This window comes from Misgurnus anguillicaudatus, chromosome 18, assembly GCF_027580225.2.
Source record: "Misgurnus anguillicaudatus chromosome 18, ASM2758022v2, whole genome shotgun sequence".
NCBI lineage: Eukaryota > Metazoa > Chordata > Actinopteri > Cypriniformes > Cobitidae > Misgurnus > Misgurnus anguillicaudatus.
Genome location: NC_073354.2, coordinates 37,349,427 through 37,371,589, shown reverse-complemented (window position 1 = coordinate 37,371,589; position 22,163 = coordinate 37,349,427). Strand labels below are relative to the sequence as shown.

Genomic DNA, 22,163 nt, shown 5'->3' with positions numbered 1-22,163 from the left:
CGTGCTGGTGTGAGATCGTGTTCATTTGGGTGCAGCCTTCACGAGCTGTGGATGATCTTCATCACATTCTTCATCACGGAGAAATTCTAAACATCTGACATCACCTTCATCCAGCAGTTCTGTGATGTATTGAGAGAGTTTTAGGACACTTGAGGAGTTTGGTGAGTCCATGTGGATTTTTATGAATCAAAATTCACACATTTTATTCTTAGTTTTGAATGTGAGCTCTTCTGTGAGGTGAATGCTGACCCATTTTCTGCTGTCTGATCACTTTTTTCCATAGACGTTTGAATGGTGATTTCATTTTCCAGCCCCCCTCCCTTGATTGTGCTCTTTATTTAGAGAAAGTTAGGGATGAGAGATTTTCTTTTGTTTGGGGGTTTCAGACATATTTAGGGAATCTAAAGGTTTTTCTTTGTCCATTTGTTTGATTTACCTCATTCATGTGTAATTTTAAATTTTTCATTTTATTTAACTTGTGTTTAACTTTATTAGTTAAAGTCTCACTCATTATCATTGTTATTTCTAGAATATGCATGCAATATCTTAATTTTTTTGGGGGGGTCACACTTTGCATTACATATGTGTGTTTGACAAATATTCAAAACTTTTTTTAGGATTTTAGATCGCATTTGACCTAAATGTGTAAATATTTTCCTGTTCTTGTTCTCCAGGCTGTTATCCATTGATTTCATTTTAAAATAAGACAAATTCCTTTTTAAACATGTAGTCTCTCAGTTAATATGAGTCATGTGCAATAAAGAAATTGGAAAAATGCTGAAGATAAACAAACCTACTAATTAGTTTGTGATGTGACTCTGTCTGTGAAAAACAGGCTAAAGTCCAAAAATCTGTCATCAAAATTTGATTTCATTATGATTTCAATCTTTGTCTCAGTCAATATTAAAGATCTTAAAATGATGATATTTTTACAGAATGTTCTTGTAGGAAGCTTTTATGTAGAAAACAATCAAACGACTTGAGCTGAGTTTTCCCAGGCAGTGTCTCATATCATCTGAGACTTTAATAAAGTGTTGTAAGAGTTTGGAGTAGTCAGTTTCCATCAGCATGAGTTTCAGAAGAGAAAGTTTGTGGTTGTCGAGGCTCAACAGGAGGCGCAAGAACTCTTCTGAGAGCTTTTTCCAGCCCTGATGTGCAGATCTCAGATCAGGCAACTGTCCAGACCATTGCATATATAAGTGTATGATCTCACAGTTTCCGATGTTAAACAGATGAAGGTTAAGTATATAAGCATTAAGCGAGTCTATAATGTTTGTGAACTGTAAAAGTTTCCGGAGATCAGCAGTAATTGATAGTAATTATTGCTCTGGTTTAAAGCACATTTTCTCAAATGCTTGGAGTATTAATCATGGAAAACATTTTCCTCTTTAGTGTCCAGAGAAACAGAAGTAATAAAATATTCAAATTTGAATGAAAAGTTCATTAATAAAAAAAAAAATGAATTTGTGCAGTAGTTTGGCTGATATGTATGATTTATGATCAGACTGTGTGTATTATTTTTCAGATTGATTGATGTTCTGTTAATATTGGAGAGAAGATGTTGCTGAGGCGTTTGGCCGCCGCTGCCCTTATAACACTTGCAGTACTGGCTTCAGTCAATGCTCAAGGTAAAACAGCCAAATCACATCTGTCTTTATTACAAAACAATTGATCTGATCCTTCTTTTACTTCATTAGATCCATCTTAGTTACTTCATTCACATGCATAAAATCAAAGTGTGAGGGTCTAGGAAAAGTATTCTTTTTTTTATTTAACCATTTGTTATATTTTAATCAGTGCTTATATTTTAAATGTCATTGATCTTTACATCTGTTGAAAATGTTCACAAAAAATGCATTAAATGAGATGAGGAAAATCTCAATAATGTGCATAAAGATGCAACGTTTTGTGTGTAATGCCTCATTTCAGACACTAGGGGTGAAAGAGGACATTAAAGGGATAGTTGAACCAAAAATTAAAATTCTGTCATTATGCTGTTACACACCTGTGTAAATGTCTTTGTTCTGATGAACACAAATGAAAATATTTTGAGGAATGTGTGTATGTAAACCATTTATAGGCCCCATTCACTTTCATAGTATTATTTAATCCTACCGTAGAAGTGAATGGGGCTCATGATTGGTTTGGTTACAGGCGTTCCTCAGGGTGTTTTCCTTTGTGTTCATCAGAACATGGAGGTGTATACAGGTTTGTATCAACATTTTTGGGTGAACTGTCCCTTTAACTGTCCTGAAACAATTGTGAAAAAAACAAACCATGAATATATGTCATAAATAACACAAGAGGACAAACTGTAATTAAATTGTAAAAGTTTGAATTAGATCCCATTCAGCAATTTTTTATTTCCATTCTTCTGCACATGCAAGTTTTATTAAATCCACTTTCAAATCCAAGTTCAGACCCACACTGTAAAAAAAATGCAAGTCTTGGTTGCAAGTCAATTCAAGCTCTATTTTAAGTTGATGTATAAACTAGTTACATTGTTGAACTTTTATTTTACTTTTACTTTAAAAATTATGTTGATTTGACAAAAATGTTGCATTTTTACAGTGCATCTTTAGTAACAGGTTTTAAGAATTTTCCAGCCCAGTCTCACGAAATATGATATGTAGTCATGTGATTTTTTATTCTTTCTTCGTGATATCATCACAATTTTTTTGTGATCGTATAACAAATTCCTGTTTTTGTGTGATTGTCACGTATTGGTTGCTCAACTGTTTTGGCCTATTTTCTTGCCATTGTCGCTTCAGTTTAGGGTTAGATTTACATAAAATGACATCCCTACCCAAACCCAACTCTAACCCTAACGCCAGGCGACATATAAAAAATAAATCAGAAAAAATAGTATAAACCAATATATAAAGTGCAATTCTAACGCAACACCAAACCGAAGGGACAATGGTTTAAAAATAAGAAAAAGCAGTTGAGTAACCAATACATGATAATCACAACAGGAATTCAATATATGATCATGATAAAACGCGGAAATTCGTGATAATATCATGAAAAAAAATCTAAAAATTAAGTTGACTATATCACGAAACCTCGTGAGACTGGGTAGAATTTTCAGACAGAAAGATTCACTTTAAACTTTAAGTAAAAAACTTCTGTCATTTATTTGAGTCTTTATATGTTTCAGTAACGCTGATCTTCTGCGGCTTTGTGTCTAGGGCAGTAAAACTGTGAAATAACCCTATCAAATCCTTCAATACACACAGCACACATTGACAATTTACAATGGAAAGTGCATATGTGGAACACCGAAAAATCTCCATTTTGAAGCCAAGTTTCCCTTTCCTGTCTCGAAGGGAACAAAAATGAGCTTTAAATTCTTCTTATTTTCTTGGTAATGAATGACAGCGAGTTCTTGGTAATTGTGTTCCTTGTCAGTGTTAACCTATGGAAAAACGAGTAAAGGTCTTTATTTTGACGTTTTGTACTAATAACATAAAACACCAGTGTGTGCTGGCTTACATCAGCGCATACACAGATACACTAATGCATCAAATCAGCCAAAATATGACAAAAGGCTCTGTGCAGCGAGCTCAATGTCATTAAATGCTGTTTCAAAGATCTTGACATTTTCACAAGCTACACCGATCGGACAGACAGAAACAAAAGAAAGTTTTGGAAAGCGTTTGGTTTAATTGTGCGTTTGTGGAGATGTGAGGTAGCTCTTGGGTTGGACCCATTTGGAGTCCGAAACGGAGCCGATTGGTACATCTGGTCAGCCAGGTTGGTAAATCTTGATGATTTTGGTGAGTCTGTTTTGGTCAAGCTTAAGCCCTGGTCAAAATCTGATCAGAGCCACGGCTTCACAAATATTTTATCGTGATATTCCAGCACGTCTGCACATGTATTCCACACAGATTCTGATCTTTTAAAGACAATGGGGCTTTATTCATGAAACACGAGCAGATGTAATTTTGTAGAACAAAACAATCTTAGGAAAAATTGTTTCATTAAATTTAGTGCAACAAGGACGAATGACTTTGCTTGTGTATCACGAATAAGACCCAACGAGAGTACACATACACACACGCAACAAATCCTCAAGAATATCACTTTAAAATATTTCCTCTACGTGTGCGTCTTGTACATGAAACCTTTCAGTCCCACAAGTTGTTGCAGACAACTTTTCATGTACAAGTGCATGAGTTTCCAGTAGACGTAACCTCTTTGTGTTCACAGTTATTTGTTTGTCAATGTCCTTTATCTCATTTGTGAAATAAATCAGTGTACACTTTTATTAAGTGTTAAATACAGAAGTCAACGATTTATATCTTTGTGATGACACCACAGCTCATCATTTAACTCTGATGGGTCCCTTTCAACGATCACTGCATGCGGGTCACATGTCATGACCGGAGGTCAGGGGTCAATAACCCCATGTCACATTTTGTTGAGGTCTCTGTTGAACGTTCTGTACTTGTCTATGCTTGAGTGGTCAGCTCAAACAGATGTCATTTTGACCCAAAATGGCCGCCGTTCACGTTTGTTTCATGTCGTCTCGAGTTCTCCCCCAACGACGAACTTCGTTTCGTCCATAAATCTGTTTCTCCTCTCATAAATACAGCTCTGGAAGGGTTTCTTGGAAATAACTTTCACCTTCTTTTTCCACAGTAATGCCTCCATCAGACTTGAGATTTAAGATTTTAAATGAAAACACAGTACAAATGACATGGAAGCAACCACTATCCCGAATCGAAGGCTATAGAATACAAGTCATGTCACATACAGGTGGGTAAAAAACAACTAAAACAATTCAATATTTAACACATTTAGTATATTTGATCAAGATTTGCTCAAGATGTGCAATGCAAAAAAATACTTTTTTACTTCGTCTTTTTGTCTTGTTTTTAGTACAAATATATAATTATTCTTAAATTAAGATGAATTTTCTTCATGAGCAAAATTACTTAAGAAAATTAATTTACTGAAATGTAATAAATACTTTTAATTGAAACATATAATTCAAGTGAATTTGTGCTTAAAACAAGTGAGAAAAAAAATCTGCCAATGGGGTTTTAGGAAAAAATACTTAATTCAAGAAAAATTCTTGCTTTAAGCACAAATGTACTTAAAGGGGACATTTCACAACTTTTTAAAGATGTAAAATAAATCTCTGTTGTCCCCACACTGCAAAAAATGACTTTCTTACTTAGTATTTTCTTAAATTCTTTAAAAAATTCTTAAATTAAGATAAGCAAAATGACGCAAGAAAATAAGTAAATAAAATAAATAAAAATATCAAATTTAAGTGATTTGGTGCATAAAACAAGCAAAAAAAATCTGCCAAGGGGGTAAGCACATTTTTTCTTGAATTTAGTGTTAAAAAAATGCTTACCCCATTGGCAGATTTTTTGCTTGTTTTATGCACAAAATCACTTAAATTTGATATTTTTGGTCTAAAACTTAACTTAGTTTCTTGGGTTGTTTTGCTCATCAAGAAAAAGGATATTCATTTAAGAATTTTTAGAAATGTTTACTGAAAACAAGACAAAAATACGAAGAATTTTTTTCTTGAAAATATTTTTTTTTTGCAGTGCAGAGTACATGTGAAGTTTTAGCTCAATATATCATATAGATCATTTATTATAACATGTTAAAATTGTCACTTTGTAGGGTTTTGGGTGTGTCCTTTAAAATGCAAATGAGCTGATCTCTGCACTAAATGGCACCGATTAAATGCAGATTAAGGGGCGGTATTATTATAATAAGATCCCATTATGACATCATAAGGGGAGACAAATTTTCAATGTCCTATTTTTTCTACATGCTTGCAGAGAATGGTTTACCAAAACTAAGTTACTGGGTTGAACTTTTTCACATTTTATAGGCTGATAAAAGCACTGGGGACCCAATTATAGCACTTAAACATGGAAATAGTCAGATTTTTATGATATGTCCCCTTTAAATTGTATTTTTTTTGTCTTATCTTGATGTAAATTTTTTTAGATAACGCACCGAAAACAAGACAAAAATACAAAAGAAAGAAAGTCATTGCAGTGGGTGTTATGTACATTGATGAATGGTACAGAATAGTGTTGATTTAATTTTGACATTAAAGCCGTGTCCAGTTCAAAGCTTCATTGATATATTGGCCCTGAGTACTTAACCCTATAGAGTGTGCTGTAGGCTATCTGTTTCTGTAGTAAAGGTACTGCAGGTTTCTTAAGATAAGAGCGCATCTGGTAAACGACAGCCATGGGCAAAAGTAGAGACTGCGTTGAGACGCGTCCATCACATGTGATTTACACACGCACACGGTTACTATTCAATGTCTTGGGAAGTCATTAATGTTTCCTTAATCCAACTCTTGTATGTCTGAACTAGATTTATCTACTTGAAATGATAGTCCTAGTTTATGTTATCTTCATGCAGAATGTATATCATTATATGACATTTAACATTTCTTTAATTCTGTCTGTAGAGGAGCCAGTTAAAGAATTCACACTGTCTGCGTCCTCCACCAAAACCTCCATCAAAGATCTGACCGCTGATGTGGATTATAATGTTGTTATAACTTCATATCTTGGATCTGAAGAGAGTATACCGATCTCTGGTCAAATTACCAGTAAGTGCCAAGTCAATGAATGAAAATTCTTCTGTTTTGCATTCCTCCTCTTATCATCTCATTTTGTACAAATGAATTGGAATAGAAAAACATTAGATCCGTGTTTTCCCAGCATATGATTACAGTGTTCCAAGAAAATCTGACCTTGCATTCAGAGGAGGTAAAAACACTCTTAACGCTTTCCCTGCCAGCGGTTTTTTAAAAAGTTGCCAGCCAGCGCCAGCATTTTTCATGATTTTCACAAAAGTTTAATGCCTTCCAGAAAATGTTCTTCTTTAAATATATAAACATACAATATATTAAATGAAAGAACAGACCCTCTGCTTAAAAAACAGTTTCATCCTACCTTCATTAATTCTTATTAGTTCCCTCAAATTTGGGTAGGTTTCTTCAAAAACACCAAATTTTGAGCAAAAAACTGAATTCCATTTTCGTGAAGGACTTTTTATAGAGATCACCTGGTGGATAATAGTAGTATTATGGAAAGCCGTGGCAGGAAAAGAGTTAAAGGGGACATTTCACAAGACTTTTTTAAGATGTCAAATAAATCTTTAGTGTCCCCAGAGTATATATGTGAAGTTTTAGCTCAAAATACCCCACAGATAATTTATTATAACATGTTAAAATTAACACTTTGTAGGTGTGAGCAAAATGTGCTGTTTTTGGATGTGTCCTTCAAAATGCAAATGAGCTGATCTCTGTGATAAATGTCAGTGCTGTGGTTGGATAGTGCAGATTAAGGGGCTGTATTATTATAATAAGATCCCCTTATGACATCACAAGGGGAGCCACATTTCAAAGAGCTATTTTTTCTCATGCTTGCAGAGATGAGATGTTAAAGGTTCTTTAGTTCCTCTATGGCATCGTGAAGCAACTTTTCTTTAACTATTTTCTTATATTTTCTTGATATTTTGTGAATCTTAGTTGTTCATTCTTCACGTTGTAAGGTTTCTTTACCTTGTTTAAAAATCTTAAACCTTTGAGGCTTTTCAATATGGTGTTGGATTCACTTATTTTGTGCAGTTAATGTTTAGCTCTACAGTATTTCTGTTCATTAAGTAAGTAATAATTGACGACGGGTCATTGAATTATTTGAAAAAAAAAATTCAAATAATTTAAAGGACCAGAGTGAATTATTCCTCTTATATCACAGACATTGCTATGGTGGTTATTTTAAGAAATTTAAGCGGTTAGGTGTGCAGTTATTGAAAAATAATGCATACCGTTGGATCATTTCTCAACCAATCAGAAAAGCATTCAACAGCCCAGTGGTATAACAATATATTTGTCTAACTATTTCTTCAATCTTTTATTGTGTTCTAGTTCAATCGAGTGGTTTTGAAGGAGCTACCAGAAAGCCTCAGGTCTCAGATTCAGTTCGTAAGTATCTCACTTTAAACTCCCATTAGGATTTTTCCATTGCTTTGCACTCTGAACCTTTTCTCTCTGGATTTATGATTCCTGATAACATTTAGCTTATTGGCAACAACAGTGAAGCACATTTGTCATTCATTTTTAAGTCGGCGTTCCCAGCTTTCCGGGTTTGTAAGTTGTGGCCGATTTGAAATAAAAGCTGAAAGCGACGCAGCGCTGAGTGTGGAAATCATTACAGCCGTTCTCTTTACAAGAGCACCACCGTGGCCTTTTCCTACACATGAAGGTGAACGGATTTATTTTTCCTTTCCTACATTAAGCAGAAGTGGAAAATACAACCACCACCCCCCTCCTCCGAATACCATAAGAGTTAGTTATTGTGGCTTCTGCTGACGACTCGCTAACAGAATCCAGTCCTGTTTGCTGTGCTTTACAGCGTCTGCGCTCCAGCGCTTCCCTTCTGCTGGAGCATGTGGAAAATAAATGAATCGAATTACTCGAATAAAGGCGGGCAAGCTGCGATACGTCCAAAACGGCCGTCCTGTATCGTCTGCAGACGTACCCGACTCGATCCGTTAGAAGATGGCAAATTCCTCAGATTGTGGTTGAGGACAGAAGTGATTGGACAGAGAGGAATTTTTTCCAACCGCTTGAAGGATACAAATTAATGGATTTCAATAGAGAGCGAAGACTAGTAACAACTCGCCTAATAAGATCTTTGACGTCTGGAGACACCCAGTTTCATTTCCCAATCCATATGTCAAAATAGGAATGTGCAATGAGGGATTTTCGTTGCATGCAGAAATATTTTATTTGCGCAATACACAGACAGACTGCATGAGTTTATATGTCTTTATAAGTACTCATATGTAATGAATTCAATTCTGAATGTGCCATCTTACTTATTTTTCCCAGAATGCTCAGTTAGTGCCATCGCTGATCTGGTCTTCTTGGTGGACGGCTCTTGGAGCGTCGGGCGAGATAATTTCAAATTCATTCGTAGTTTCATGGTGGCCATGGCTGGAGCGTTTGAACTGGGAGAAGATAAGACCAGAGTTGGTGTAGTCCAGTACAGCACAGACACCAGAACCGAATTTAATCTGAATCAGCACTTCAGACGGGGCGAGCTCCTCAGAGCCATTAACAATCTGCCATACAAGGGTGGCAACACCATGACAGGTAACAAATTCATATACACGATATAATATATCTGGTCATGTTTGAGAAGTATAAGTCTTATGCATTACTATTTTATCTAAAGTGACTTACAGAAGTATGCATTTATATTTTATGTGTGTTGTTCTCTGGGATCAAACGCATGACCTTTTGTGCTGCTAACACAATGCCCTACACTACAATTTTTTTTTTAAATTGACTGTTTTACTTAGTATGTTTGTCTTGTTTTCAGTACAAATATCTAAAATATATATATATATATATCTAAAACCCTACTGAAAAATCCAGCAAAGACTGGTAGCTGGTTTAAGGTGGCAGTAGCTGGTCTAAGCTGGTCCTCCCAGCCTGGCAAAGCTGGTCAAGCTAGTAGGTCACCTAGTCTTCCAGCATGACCAGCTAAGTCCAGCTTGACCAGCTTAAAAAGTGACCAAAACACAACAAGACCAGCTTACTACACCAGCAATGCCAGCTAAAACCAAGCTGGGAGACCAGCTAATACCAGCCCACCACTTATGCTGGTCTTAGCTGGATTTTTCAGTATGGGTACTTAAATCAAAATGCATTTTCTTGATGAGCAAAATGACCCAAGAAAACAAGTCTATTTTTAGAAAAAAAATCACATTTAAGTGAATTTGAGCATAAAACAAACAAAAAAATCTGCCAAGGGGTTAAACAAAAAATCTTCAACTTTTTTAAACACTTAATTCTGGAAAAAACTTCTAACCCTATTGGCAGATTTTTTTGCTTATTTTATGCACAGATTCACTTAAATTCACATCTTTGTCTAAAAACTAGACTTTCGTAGTTAATTTTGCTTATCAGGAAAATGCATCTTGATTTAAGTATTTATAGATATTTGTACCGAAAACAAGACAAAAATACTAAGTATGAAAGTTATTTTTTGTAGTGTGCTTATTTAGCTATAGGAACAGATACACATCAGACTTTTTTTTTTTTACTGTAAAACCATAAAGTTAAAGCAATTACATACATTATAAGAGCATTTACTGAAGACTGGCCATTTATTTGTTATGTGCTAAAACAAAATCAAAGTAGTGACTTTTTCTACACAAATACACTACTTAAACATTTATTACAGAAATACTGAGTATCGTTCAGAAGACGATAGTTTTATCAAACAAAGATATGTTTTAAGCCTCCCTTTTTTTGGTGCAGGCGATGCCCTGGACCATCTTCTGAAAAACACATTCACGGAGGCCGCCGGCGCCCGTCAGGGCTTCCCCAAAGTTGCTGTTATTATCACAGATGGAAAATCTCAGGACCCTGTTGAAAGTTACGCCAAGAAGCTGAAGAATGCTGGAGTTGAACTCTTCACTCTGGGTGTGTTGTGTTTTGGTGAATGTGATTTTACCAAGTAGGACATTTCTCCTAAATCAACATTCTTGTCGGTTCTGGAACCGACCAATCAGATTCTTGTCAACCAATCAGAATGCAGAGTTACTGTTTCGATTAGGGCTGCTTTAGTCAGAGGCTCTTATCATCTGCACAGAATTAGTGAAAATGTCTGATGATGTCATTTGTTGCATTTATTCAGGAATCAAAGAAGCAGACGAGGAAGAGTTGAAACAAATGTCGTCCACGCCCCACAGAACACACGTGTACACGGTGCCAAACTTTGACATGATCAAAGGCGTAGAGAAATCTCTCATTACGCAGGTTTGCAGCAGCGTGGAAGATCAACTCAACTCTTTGATTAGCGGCGAGGAAGGTAAACGGATCAAAATTAGCATTAAAGATTAAACCCAAGCATCAAAATATGACCCCCGGTATTATTCTCCTTCTGCAGTCATTGAACCGGCATCAAACTTACACGTCTCCGAGGTCGCATCCAAGTCCATGCGAATAACATGGGATGCGTCTATAGGAGAGGTGACCGGATACAAAGTGCAGTTGGTTCCCATGATGGCCGGCTGCAAACGACAAGAGCTGTACGTCGGGCCCACGCAGACCTCGGTGAACGTCAGAGATTTGTCACCCGACACCGAATACGAGATCAGCCTGTTTGCACTCAACGGTCTGACGCCCAGCGAGCCGGTTATGGCGATGGAGAAAACCCAACCGCTTAGGGTGTCATTGGGTGAGGAAAACCTCGCTCTATAACTTTTCTTTCACTTACTTAAATGTTGTCTGACTGTTAAACGAGCTCTGTTTTGGTTTCTAGAATGTTCTCTGGGTGTGGACGTCCAAGCTGACGTCGTTCTCCTGGTCGACGGCTCGTACAGCATCGGCCTGGCTAACTTCGCTAAAGTTCGTGCCTTCTTGGAAGTCCTGGTCAACACTTTTGATATCGGGCCAAACAAAGTTCAAATCAGCTTGGTCCAGTACAGCAGAGATCCACACACCGAGTTCTACCTAAACACACACGCCGATCTGAGCGGCGTGGTCAAAGCCGTGAGAACGTTTCCGTACCGAGGAGGCTCCACCAACACGGGCAAAGCTATGGCGTACGTGAGAGAGAGGATCTTCATTCAAAACCGAGGCGCTCGCACGAACGTACCTCGCGTTATGATTCTCATCACCGACGGAAAGTCATCGGATGCTTTCAAAGATTCGGCGGCTAAGCTTAGGAACACAGATGTGGAGATCTTCGCAGTGGGTGTGAAAGACGCCGTCCGCTCCGAGCTGGAAGCCATCGCTAATCCTCCGGTGGAGACCCATGTGTACACGGTGGAGGACTTTGATGCTTTCCAGAGGATTTCCGATGAGCTAACTCAATCCATTTGTCTACGAATTGAGCAGGAGCTTTTGAACATCAAGAGGAGAAGTGAGTAAAGTATATAGCATAAAACCATGATTGTGAAGTGAAGTTATTTAGATCTTTCACGATTCTCTGATTCTTTTAGGTTTGGTCGCGCCCAGATCTCTGACCTTTTCCGAGGTGACCTCCAGAAGTTTTCGGGCTTCGTGGATAACAGATGCTGTGGATGTGCAGTCTTATCTGGTGCAGTACAAGCCTGCAGCGGACACGGATGCCAACTACATCTCCGTCTCTGTGCCCGGCGACACCCCCACAGCTGTATTACTTCACCTCACTCCAGTCACCAAGTACGAGGTCAAGGTTTACGCCCAATATGCGAAGGGAGAAAGTTTTCCCCTCGAAGACTTTGAGACCACGTTAGAAGGTGAGTCTTGTATATCAATCACCTGTGATGTAAGCTATTGAGTATTGGCATTCCTGTTGGACTCAATGTTGCTGTTTTTTCAATCCTTGGCGTTTTGCAGAACAAGGCACTGTGAGCAACCTCAGAGTGTCCGAGGAGACCATCGACAGTTTCCGCGTCTCGTGGCGAGCGGCTCCAGGTCCAGTGTTGCGCTACAGACTGACATACGTCCCTGTACGAGGGGATAGTGGGTTGCTCGAAACGGCGACACCTGGTCCTGAGACAACCATCATCCTCCAACGACTGTTCCCAGTCACCACGTATCGTGTTTCGGTGTCAGCCGAATACCCTTCATCCATTGGGCCTCAGATGCAGATTGATGGGACGACCAAAGAAGGTAAATGAAGCTTATCTTACGTCCGGTTAGTGAGGTTTATATTTGGGGATGTAGCACCCGATGACGATGACTTGGAAGCTTTCAAAGTGAGAATTGAGAGCAGGCAGCTTGTGATGTCATTTCTTAGGAAGTGTTTATAAAGGTTTACATTTACCCAGGTCATCGCAGTCCAGTCCAAGCAGGATTATTAGTCAAAAGCAACTGGTGATTTTATTTGTATAAAGATGTTTGAGCGCTCATGTAAGCATCACGACACTTAAAAATCATTGTGATGAGGTGTACATAACTGGGATTAAAGATTTTATGATATTTAGATGTTAAAGTTAATATGATCAAATCTGTTGATATTAAAATGTTTAGGTCAGCAAGTGAAGTGAAATATTCAAGTCTGAATTGTCTGAGATTGTCTGGGCAGCAGTCCTGAAGTTACTCATTTGTTCAGTTTCATAATGTCTTTGATTCATTTTCTCCAACTCTTGTTCTGGTTCTTCTCTCTGTCTGATATGTATGACACACATCTCCAACAACATACCCAGCTCACATACATGTACATTATCATGAGAAAGTCAAATGTCATCTATATGTTTTATTAGGGTGGTGTGGTGTTCTGGGTCAAGCATAGTGATGGTAGTGAGAAGATTTCTGGTTTGATCCCAACTCTTATCTTAACTTATTAACTTGCGTGTTTGCACATTATTATCACATTAGCACTAAGAATTATCTTGATATCACATAAATATTATGGCTGTTAAACGATGAATCACGATTAATCGCAGTTAATCGTGATTAATTGCGATTAATCGTGGTTAATTGTGGTTAATTACATAAAAAATAAAAGTTTGTGTTTGCATAATATATTTGTATGTGTTTTATGCATAATTATTATGTATATATAAATACACACATACATGTATAAATTTAAGAAAAATGTTATTTATGTATATTTTATATTTATTTTAGTGCTGGGCAAAGATTAATCACGATTAATCGCATACAAAATTAAAGTGATTATTGGTATAATATATGAGTGTGTGCTGTGTCTAATTATTATGTATAAATATATACACACACATTCACGTATGTATTTAAGAAACATTTACATGTTTATATATATTTATTTATATTTTTATATAATCTATATTAAATATAAATTTAAAAAACATTTCTGAAATGAATATATGAATGTGTGTGTGGTTAAATATACATAATAATTAGACACAGTACACGCACATATATTATGCAAAAAAAAATCACTTTTATTTTGTATGCGATTAATCGCCCAGCACTAATTTATTTATATATAATATAAAATATATCAAAATCTTAATAAATATGTATATACATATAAATGTTTTTTTAAATACATACATGCATGTGTGTGTATTAATATATACAAAATTATTACACAGAGTGCACACACATATATTATGCAAAAATAAATGTTATTTTGTATGTGATTAATCGCAATTAATATTTTGACCCCCTAATAAATATCCTTAGCTAATCTTTGCAAAAATACATCGGAAAGATCTGGGACATTTTGTTCATCCTGATCTCCTGTTAAGTATATTAAACATAGCCAATCTGATTCTGTCAGACAGATATAATTCATACTGTAGCTCTTTTGGGACATCAGGGAACCATAACATGGCTAGAGAGTATCCTTCACACTAATGAAATTACCAGAAGCAGTGCTTGTCCGGGTCTGTCTAAATATTAAATATGAACTCTAAATCTGATTTCCAGTAATCGTACATCATTAAACTTCTAATGTCGAACCTGAGCGTCAAAGCTTAAAGCCCATCAGTCAACCTCCTCTGGGTAGCATGTGGGGATTTGTCTAGAATCCCAAAGTCTTATCCACAGATTTTGGCTTTGTTGTTGGGATGATGTCACACAGTTAAAGATCTAAGATTGGGATTTCACTCCCTTCGTGCATCCATTGAGACGAGCTGGGCTAAATGAAAATTGCAGATAGAAACATAATGCAGGAACAATGCAGGATCAGAGTGTTTTTCCAAATCACATCCCAATGCACGGTCTGTCTCATGCATCCTCAAGAGATGCAAGTTAGGAATCTGAAAAGATTTCCCAATTGTCTACGTGCATTTTGAATGAAATCATTCTGTCAGTTTGGTAAAAAGCATACATTTAATGAATGGCAAACTGAATTATTTCCAGCAAACTCTGAAAAGACCTTGAGGCTTTGGGACGGATAAAGGGAAATGTTATACGGGTGCTATAATTCTTCCCATATGTCGTACGTAAGTTATATGTTACTTTTAGTTGAGTTGAATTGAGAGTGGCGATTTATAAAATGACATTCGCTTGCGTAATGCAGCAGAATATTCAATGGAAATAAAATGTTGTGCAGGACTTCCATCGGAATTTGATTGGATGGTGAAAGTGGCATTCCAGACCGGAGTTTTTTGTAGAAAAACATCTTAAGATTTTAAAGATGAATATTTTATGATTCAAATAAACGCAGTTTGTTTGTAAAGCAGTTTTTTCTGCGTAACCTTAAAGCCGATGCTCTGATGATCTCACTGGATGAAGACCGTGAAACTAAAATCAGATGTCCCGTTTTATCGCTCTTCACAGAAGAAAAAATAAAATCGAAGGGTTTTTACTTTTTTTTACTTCAAGTCAAGTGACGTGCAGAGTTATTGTCATGCAAACTCAAAGGTACGTGCATGTGGAAAACATTACCTGTCCAGGTTTTCAGAAGAGACCTTTCTCTAGTTCTGGCCAAAGCAGCACACGGTCATTTGAAGGAAGATGAATTGCAGACGACATTATAGTGTTACATGTGGATATGAATGTAAAATCAAGTCTCAATCAGCTAAACCCTACAAGCCAAAAGATGGCTATCTGCTCCAGGTTTGCAGCAGCTGTGTGATTCTTTCCTGTTTGCCATCTGTGAACGTACGTAATGCGTTCAAGCTGCTCTCTGTCCCGCTCGTTAACTTTCCAGAGACGTACGTAACGTTCAGATGAAGAAGACGAGTTGAAGCTCTTCTAGCACCTGCACTTTCCTGGTCATTGACACGGCGTTTAACTTCAAAAGCACCCCGGAGAAAATTTACTACATGTGGTTCGTTTTCGGGTTTGGATTTCTGAACGGCACGGGATGTCAAACTGGCTTTGCGAATAGAGTTCGGTTTTTAACTTCATACAAAAGATCGTTTCAATTTCAAGGCTCTTTCAAAGGCACAGTCAAACAAAATCCAGCTGCTTGGGCTGCTTAAAAATTCTGAGAAATGCAGATGAATTTCAAGTCACATGCGCTGGAAAGGTGTTGATTCAACAGACAGAAACAGAAACAGAGACGGATGGAGAGATGAATAATGACTTTGAGAAGATCTCAGACATTCAAGGACAATATTTTTTACAGAGTTTATGGAGCAGTAAAAACACTTTTCGGTTGTCCTCAGACTCCTCTGCAGAATCTCACAGTCCAGCAATGATTTAAAAAAAGGAGAGGAAAATGTTTGACTCGTTGCCAGAGAAGATGAGGTCTTGGAAAATCCTATTTCAACAGAGAATGTGTGATGTGGATATAGCAGATGTGTAGTAGCATCTTCAGACACATTTGTTAATATCTTAAAATAACGAAATAAGTAGGAAGATTTAAAGTCTGTTCCTGTATATTGGCAGGGTCTTTACCCTGGGCCATTCTCTACACATGAATTTGTGTTATTTATTATGGGCAGATGGGTTATGATGTCTCTGGCGGGTTTGTGCAGGTGTGTTAAGACTGCAGTGAGCACTCGTTCATTCAGGTGAAACAAATGTTAACAGCCGCTCATAAACTCAACCACACACACTCTTTTTACCCCTAAGGTTTATCTTATGTAACCCGCCATTTACGTTTAGAAAGCTTTCTGACCCGTGAGATCATTCATTCAAGCTTAAAGTCACGCACAACCTGATTATGCATTATGGGTTTCTATATGTTACGTGTCAACAAAATTCTTTGAGTTAAATGATGTGATAGTACCTGAGGTCTATAATTGATCATGCCAGATTGATGTACCATCAGAGATATGATCTTCATGGAATTCATGCTGATCTGATGATTGATGTAGTTATATACCGCTGAGCATGAAATTCTTTAAATCAACTTTGACATTTAATATAGTATATATACAGTATATACACCTACTAGCCCTAAGCTTTATCCATGACACCACTCATCTACTTAAAATAAATCTTAAGTCTTAAATATTCTGCCTGCCAGTTGTATATGAAGTGTTTTTGTTGTGTACCCTTTAGAGTTGGGCTCTCCCCGAGACTTGATAACCAGCGATGTTACTGACACCAGTTTTATGGTGTCATGGACGGCCGCTCCGGGACGGGTGAGACGGTACCATATCCGCTGGAGATCTCTCTTCTCACAGGAGTCTGGAGAGAAGACGATACCTGCTGATATGACCAGCACACTGTTGGAGAACCTCACACCTGAAACACGCTATCAGGTGTCTGTGTTGGCATCATACGACAGTGGAGATGGAGGACCGCTCGTAGGGGAAGAGACCACGGATGGTGCGGATTATTTTATTCATTATTTGTGATGAAAGTTTAGATTTTCATTGGTTTGATGGAAGATCTCTGGTTCTTTAAGAGCCGTTATCAGTGTATAAGGTCACAGAAGATTCTTGATGTTTTATTAGATTAGCACTGTTGGTTAAAGTAAAGCCTTCCTTGTTCATTCATGCACTGGTACAATGCAAATAAAAACTTCTTCAAGGGTTCCATAAACTTCTATAAAGGGTTTATAGATCCTAATGGAACAGAAGGTTGGTTAAAGATTGAGATCAGGTTGAATTATGGTAAAATGGGAGCTAGGTAAGGGAGATTGAAAATCATTTATGCCTTTTTACCTTGAGGATATGCATCTAGACACACCCAAGATTCTTAAAGGGTTTATAGATCCCAATGAAATTAAGGGTTGGTTTAAGGTTGAAATCAGGTTGAATTATGGTAAAATGCGAGCTAGGTTAAGGAAAGATTGAAAATCATTTATGCCTTTTTACCTTGAGGAGATGCATCTTTAGATACACCCAAGATTCTTAAAGGGTTTATAGATCCCAATGAAATAAAAGGTTGGTTTAAGGTTGAAATCAGGTTGAATTATGGTAAAATGCGAGCTAGGTTAAGGGAGATTGAAAATCATTTATGCCTTTTTACTTTGAGGATATGCATCTTTAGATACACCCAAGATTCTTAAAGGGTTTATAGATCCCAATGAAATAAAAGGTTGGTTTAAGGTTGAATTATGGTAAAATGCGAGCTAGGTTAAGGGAGATTGAAAAATCATTTATGCCTTTTTACCTTGAGGAGATGCATCTTTAGATACACCCAAGATTCTTAAAGGTTTTATAGAGCCCAATGAAATAAAAGGTTGGTTTAAGGTTGAAATCAGGTTGAGTTATGGTAAAATGCGAGCTAGGTTAAGGGAGATTGAAAATCATTTATGCCTTTTTACCTTGAGGATATGCATCTAGACACACCCAAGATTCTTAAAGGGTTTATAGATCCCAATGAAATAAAGGGTTGGTTTAAGGTTGAAATCAGGTTGAATTATGGTAAAATGCGAGCTAGGTTAAGGGAAGATTGAAAATCATTTATGCCTTTTTACCTTGAGGAGATGCATCTTTAGATACACCCAAGATTCTTAAAGGGTTTATAGATCCCAATGAAATAAAGGGTTGGTTTAAGGTTGAAATCAGGTTGAATTATGGTAAAATGCAAGCTAGGTTAAGGGAAGATTGAAAATCATTTATGCCTTTTTACCTTGAGGAGATGCATCTTTAGATACACCCAAGATTCTTAAAGGGTTTATAGATCCCAATGAAATAAAAGGTTGGTTTAAGGTTGAAATCAGGTTGAATTATGGTAAAATGCGAGCTAGGTTAAGGGAGATTGAAAAATCATTTATGCCTTTTTACCTTGAGGAGATGCATCTTTAGATACACCCAAGATTCTTAAAGGGTTTATAGATCCCAATGAAATAAAAGGTTGGTTTAAGGTTGAAATCAGGTTGAATTATGGTAAAATGCGAGCTAGGTTAAGGGAGATTGAAAATCATTTATGCCTTTTTACTTTGAGGATATGCATCTTTAGATACACCCAAGATTCTTAAAGGGTTTATAGATCCCAATGAAATAAAAGGTTGGTTTAAGGTTGAATTATGGTAAAATGCGAGCTAGGTTAAGGGAGATTGAAAAATCAGTTATGCCTTTTTACCTTGAGGAGATGCATCTTTAGATACACCCACGATTCTTAAAGGTTTTATAGAGCCCAATGAAATAAAAGGTTGGTTTAAGGTTGAAATCAGGTTGAATTATGGTAAAATGCGAGCTAGGTTAAGGGAGATTGAAAATAATTTATGCCTTTTTACTTTGAGGATATGCATCTTTAGATACACCCAAGATTCTTAAATGGTTTATAGATCCCAATGAAATAAAAGGTTGGTTTAAGGTTGAAATTAGGTTGAATTATGGTAAAATGCGAGCTGGGTTAAGGGGAGATTCAAAATTATTTCTGCCTTTTTACCTTGGGAGATGCATATAGACACACCCAAGATTCTTAAAGGGTTTATAGATCCTAATGAAATAGAAAGTTGGTTAAATGTTGAAATTAGGTTGAATTATGGTAAAATGCAGGTTACGTTAAGGAAAGATTGAAAATCATTTACGTTTTTTTACCTTGAGGAGATACATCTTTAGATACACCCAAGATTCTTAAAGGGTTTATAGATCCCAATGAAAAAGAAGGTTGGTTAAAGGTTGACATCAGGTTGAATTATGGTAAAATGCGAGCTAGGTTAAGGGAAGATTGAAAATCATTTACACCTTTGTACCTTGAGGATATGCATCTTTAGACACACCCACGATTTTTAAAGGGTTTATAGATCCTAATGGAACAGAAGGTTGGTTAAAGGTTGAGATCAGGTTGAATTATGGTAAAATGCAAGCTAGGTTAAGGGAGATTGAAAATCATTTATGCCTTTTTACCTTGAGGAGATGCATCTTTAGATACACCCAAGATTCTTAAGGAAAGAAATAATTCAGGCTTGATGTAACATGTACGTCGGTGCCTTGGGCTCAGCTGTTAAAAGTGCATCAATCAACAACCTTTTGATAGCACGAGAGAAGACAGAAAACCTTTGGATCTTAGCGAGACAGAAAAATATTTAATGTTAGCGTGACTTCTTCAAGTTGTGGTTTAATGCTTGGCATTAAATCCTGGCAGATAAATTGAGTTTTAAAGCTCTATGCGGTAGTCACTTGCCCCTAAGTGGAAAAAGTGAGCTGGTCACAGCATGGGTGCAGGGAACATCACCGGCCGCTGCAGGAAAGAGCCATTTTAAAGAAATACATGTGTGCAGGGCAGCCCGTATAATATGAGCCGTATGTGGTCTGGGACGCTGGCTGAAGGATATTCCCTGCACAGACACACAACTCAAAGCATACAAATGGAAAATTACACCAGTGTGAGCTTTTAGAAAATATTGGAATAAGGCATGCGTTCTGCTTACTTTAAGCCTGATGTTTTTGAACATTCCTCTTTCCATTTTAGCTGTCAGGTTCTCATATAACCATTCTTTTCTCTGTGTGATTTTGTAGCATCCGCGTCCACCAAGGATCTAGTCGTGTTCGATGAAACAGAGAGGAGCATGCGCGTGACGTGGAAACCCGCTCCGGGACCCGTGGTCAATTATAAGCTCACGTATGTCCCTCAGGCTGGAGGTAAAGACATGATCATGAAAATTCCTGCCAATGTGACCACCGCCATGCTGAGGAAACTGCAGCCCATTACCACCTACAACATCAAAGTGCATCCCATCTACAAACGAGGAGAAGGAAAAGCAAGGCAAGGAGTAGGAACCACACGTACGTTGGCCAATAATTCAAAGCCCATGAGTCAAAGATCTGTACAGACACAACAAGCATCGCTAATACTTTTGCAACCTGGATTTGACCTTCAATCCACTGATCTATAGAAACACCTTCAGTGTTTGTTATCATTAGCGTGTACTGATATTACTGTCTGTTTTTCTGCAGTGTCACCGTATAAAGCTCCGAGAAACCTGCAGACCTCCGAACCCACTAAGACAAGTTTCCGTGTGACGTGGGATCACGCTCCCGGAGATGTACGTGGATACAGAGTCACGTTTCATCCCAGTGGCCAAGATATTGATCTGGGAGAACTTCTCGTTGGACCGTACGACAACACCGTTGTTCTGGAGGAACTCAGGTAGATCCTGTGATGTTTCGCATTTGAACTTCCATCATAAAGATGCGAATCATGGTACTCTGTAAAGCTGAAACATATGGTTTGAGTTTTGTTTGTCATTTGCAGAGCTGGAACGAAGTACTCCGTAGCTGTTTTTGGAATGTTTGATGGAGGTCAAAGTATGCCTTTGGCTGGAGAAGAGAAGACCACCCTTTCTGATGCCCCAGAGCCTCCACCCGTTGAACCTTCTGGTACAATATGAGCACAGCACACACAGACAACATGTACACGTCATCTGTTCATCTTGTGTTGTTATAAGTAGTGATGTGACTTTAGGTTTTGTCCAGAATGAGAACATGCAGAAGATTTTGGATGTTTTTTTGGACCTTTGCTTCTGTTCTGTAAGTGAGACTTCAGGTTGCATTTAGGAAAGAAGTGTCTGGATGTGGTGAAGTTGATGAAGGACTGAAGTAATGTGTGCCAAATCTGAGCCGGATCATGGCTGCTATTGGCAGACAGTTTTAGGAAGTGAACAGTTAAAGTATGAATGAATAAATATCTGCAGTACTTTAGTTGTGAGATGAATATATTCCAGTGTGGATGGAAAGCTGAACAAGTTGACCACTTTTTATAACAAATGTCTTTTAAAGGTGCAGTGTGTAATTATTAGAAGAATCTCTTGATAGAAATGCAAAATAATATACAAAACTATATTATCAGGGGTGTATAAAGACCTTTCATAATGAACAGTTATGTTTTTATTACCTTAGAATGAGACGTTTTTATCTACATACACAAAGGGTCCCCTTACGTGGAAGTCGCCATTTTGTGCCGCCATTTTTCTACAGAAGCCCTTAATGGACAAACTTTTTGTACTGAGTTGTCTCCATCAATTACATGTTTTTTCCAGTGGCGGGTACCATAGCTTCTTTATGCACTTCAAAACAAGGGGTGAGCAGTGGACTGAGTCGTTTGGTTGCAATTCGCAACCTCACCACTAGATGCCTCTAAAATTTACACACTGCACCTTTAAATGAAACTAAAAGTAAAAAATACAAAATTAAAGTAAAATTCATTTGCCATTTAAAACATCTTGAGGAGATGACCCTACTCGAAGATAAACAGACAAACCGCTGTAAAACTAAACATTTATAACAGACCCTGATCAAATGAAGGATTTGGTTGAAGTTTTCTTTTATTGGCAAATGAAACACAGATTTGGTAGTTATATTATTTAAGTCATATTAAAGAGAAT

General features: G+C 37.3%; 1 protein-coding gene across 1 annotated transcript in view; it reads left to right on the top strand.

Moving 5' to 3' along the window:
- Positions 1-22,163, top strand: part of col12a1b (collagen, type XII, alpha 1b) — an 83,831-nt gene continuing 61,668 nt past the window's right edge. Inside the window, exons 1-16 of the mRNA XM_073856431.1 lie at positions 1-161; positions 1,526-1,628; positions 4,645-4,761; positions 6,455-6,598; positions 7,922-7,978; positions 8,888-9,151; positions 10,325-10,489; positions 10,704-10,877; positions 10,956-11,246; positions 11,331-11,933; positions 12,013-12,291; positions 12,392-12,667; positions 16,943-17,212; positions 20,299-20,565; positions 20,737-20,929; positions 21,035-21,159. Of these exons, the coding sequence (XP_073712532.1) occupies positions 1,559-1,628; positions 4,645-4,761; positions 6,455-6,598; positions 7,922-7,978; positions 8,888-9,151; positions 10,325-10,489; positions 10,704-10,877; positions 10,956-11,246; positions 11,331-11,933; positions 12,013-12,291; positions 12,392-12,667; positions 16,943-17,212; positions 20,299-20,565; positions 20,737-20,929; positions 21,035-21,159 (3,295 nt within the window). The 5' untranslated portion in view covers positions 1-161; positions 1,526-1,558. The remainder of the gene's footprint in view (positions 162-1,525; positions 1,629-4,644; positions 4,762-6,454; positions 6,599-7,921; positions 7,979-8,887; positions 9,152-10,324; positions 10,490-10,703; positions 10,878-10,955; positions 11,247-11,330; positions 11,934-12,012; positions 12,292-12,391; positions 12,668-16,942; positions 17,213-20,298; positions 20,566-20,736; positions 20,930-21,034; positions 21,160-22,163) is intronic.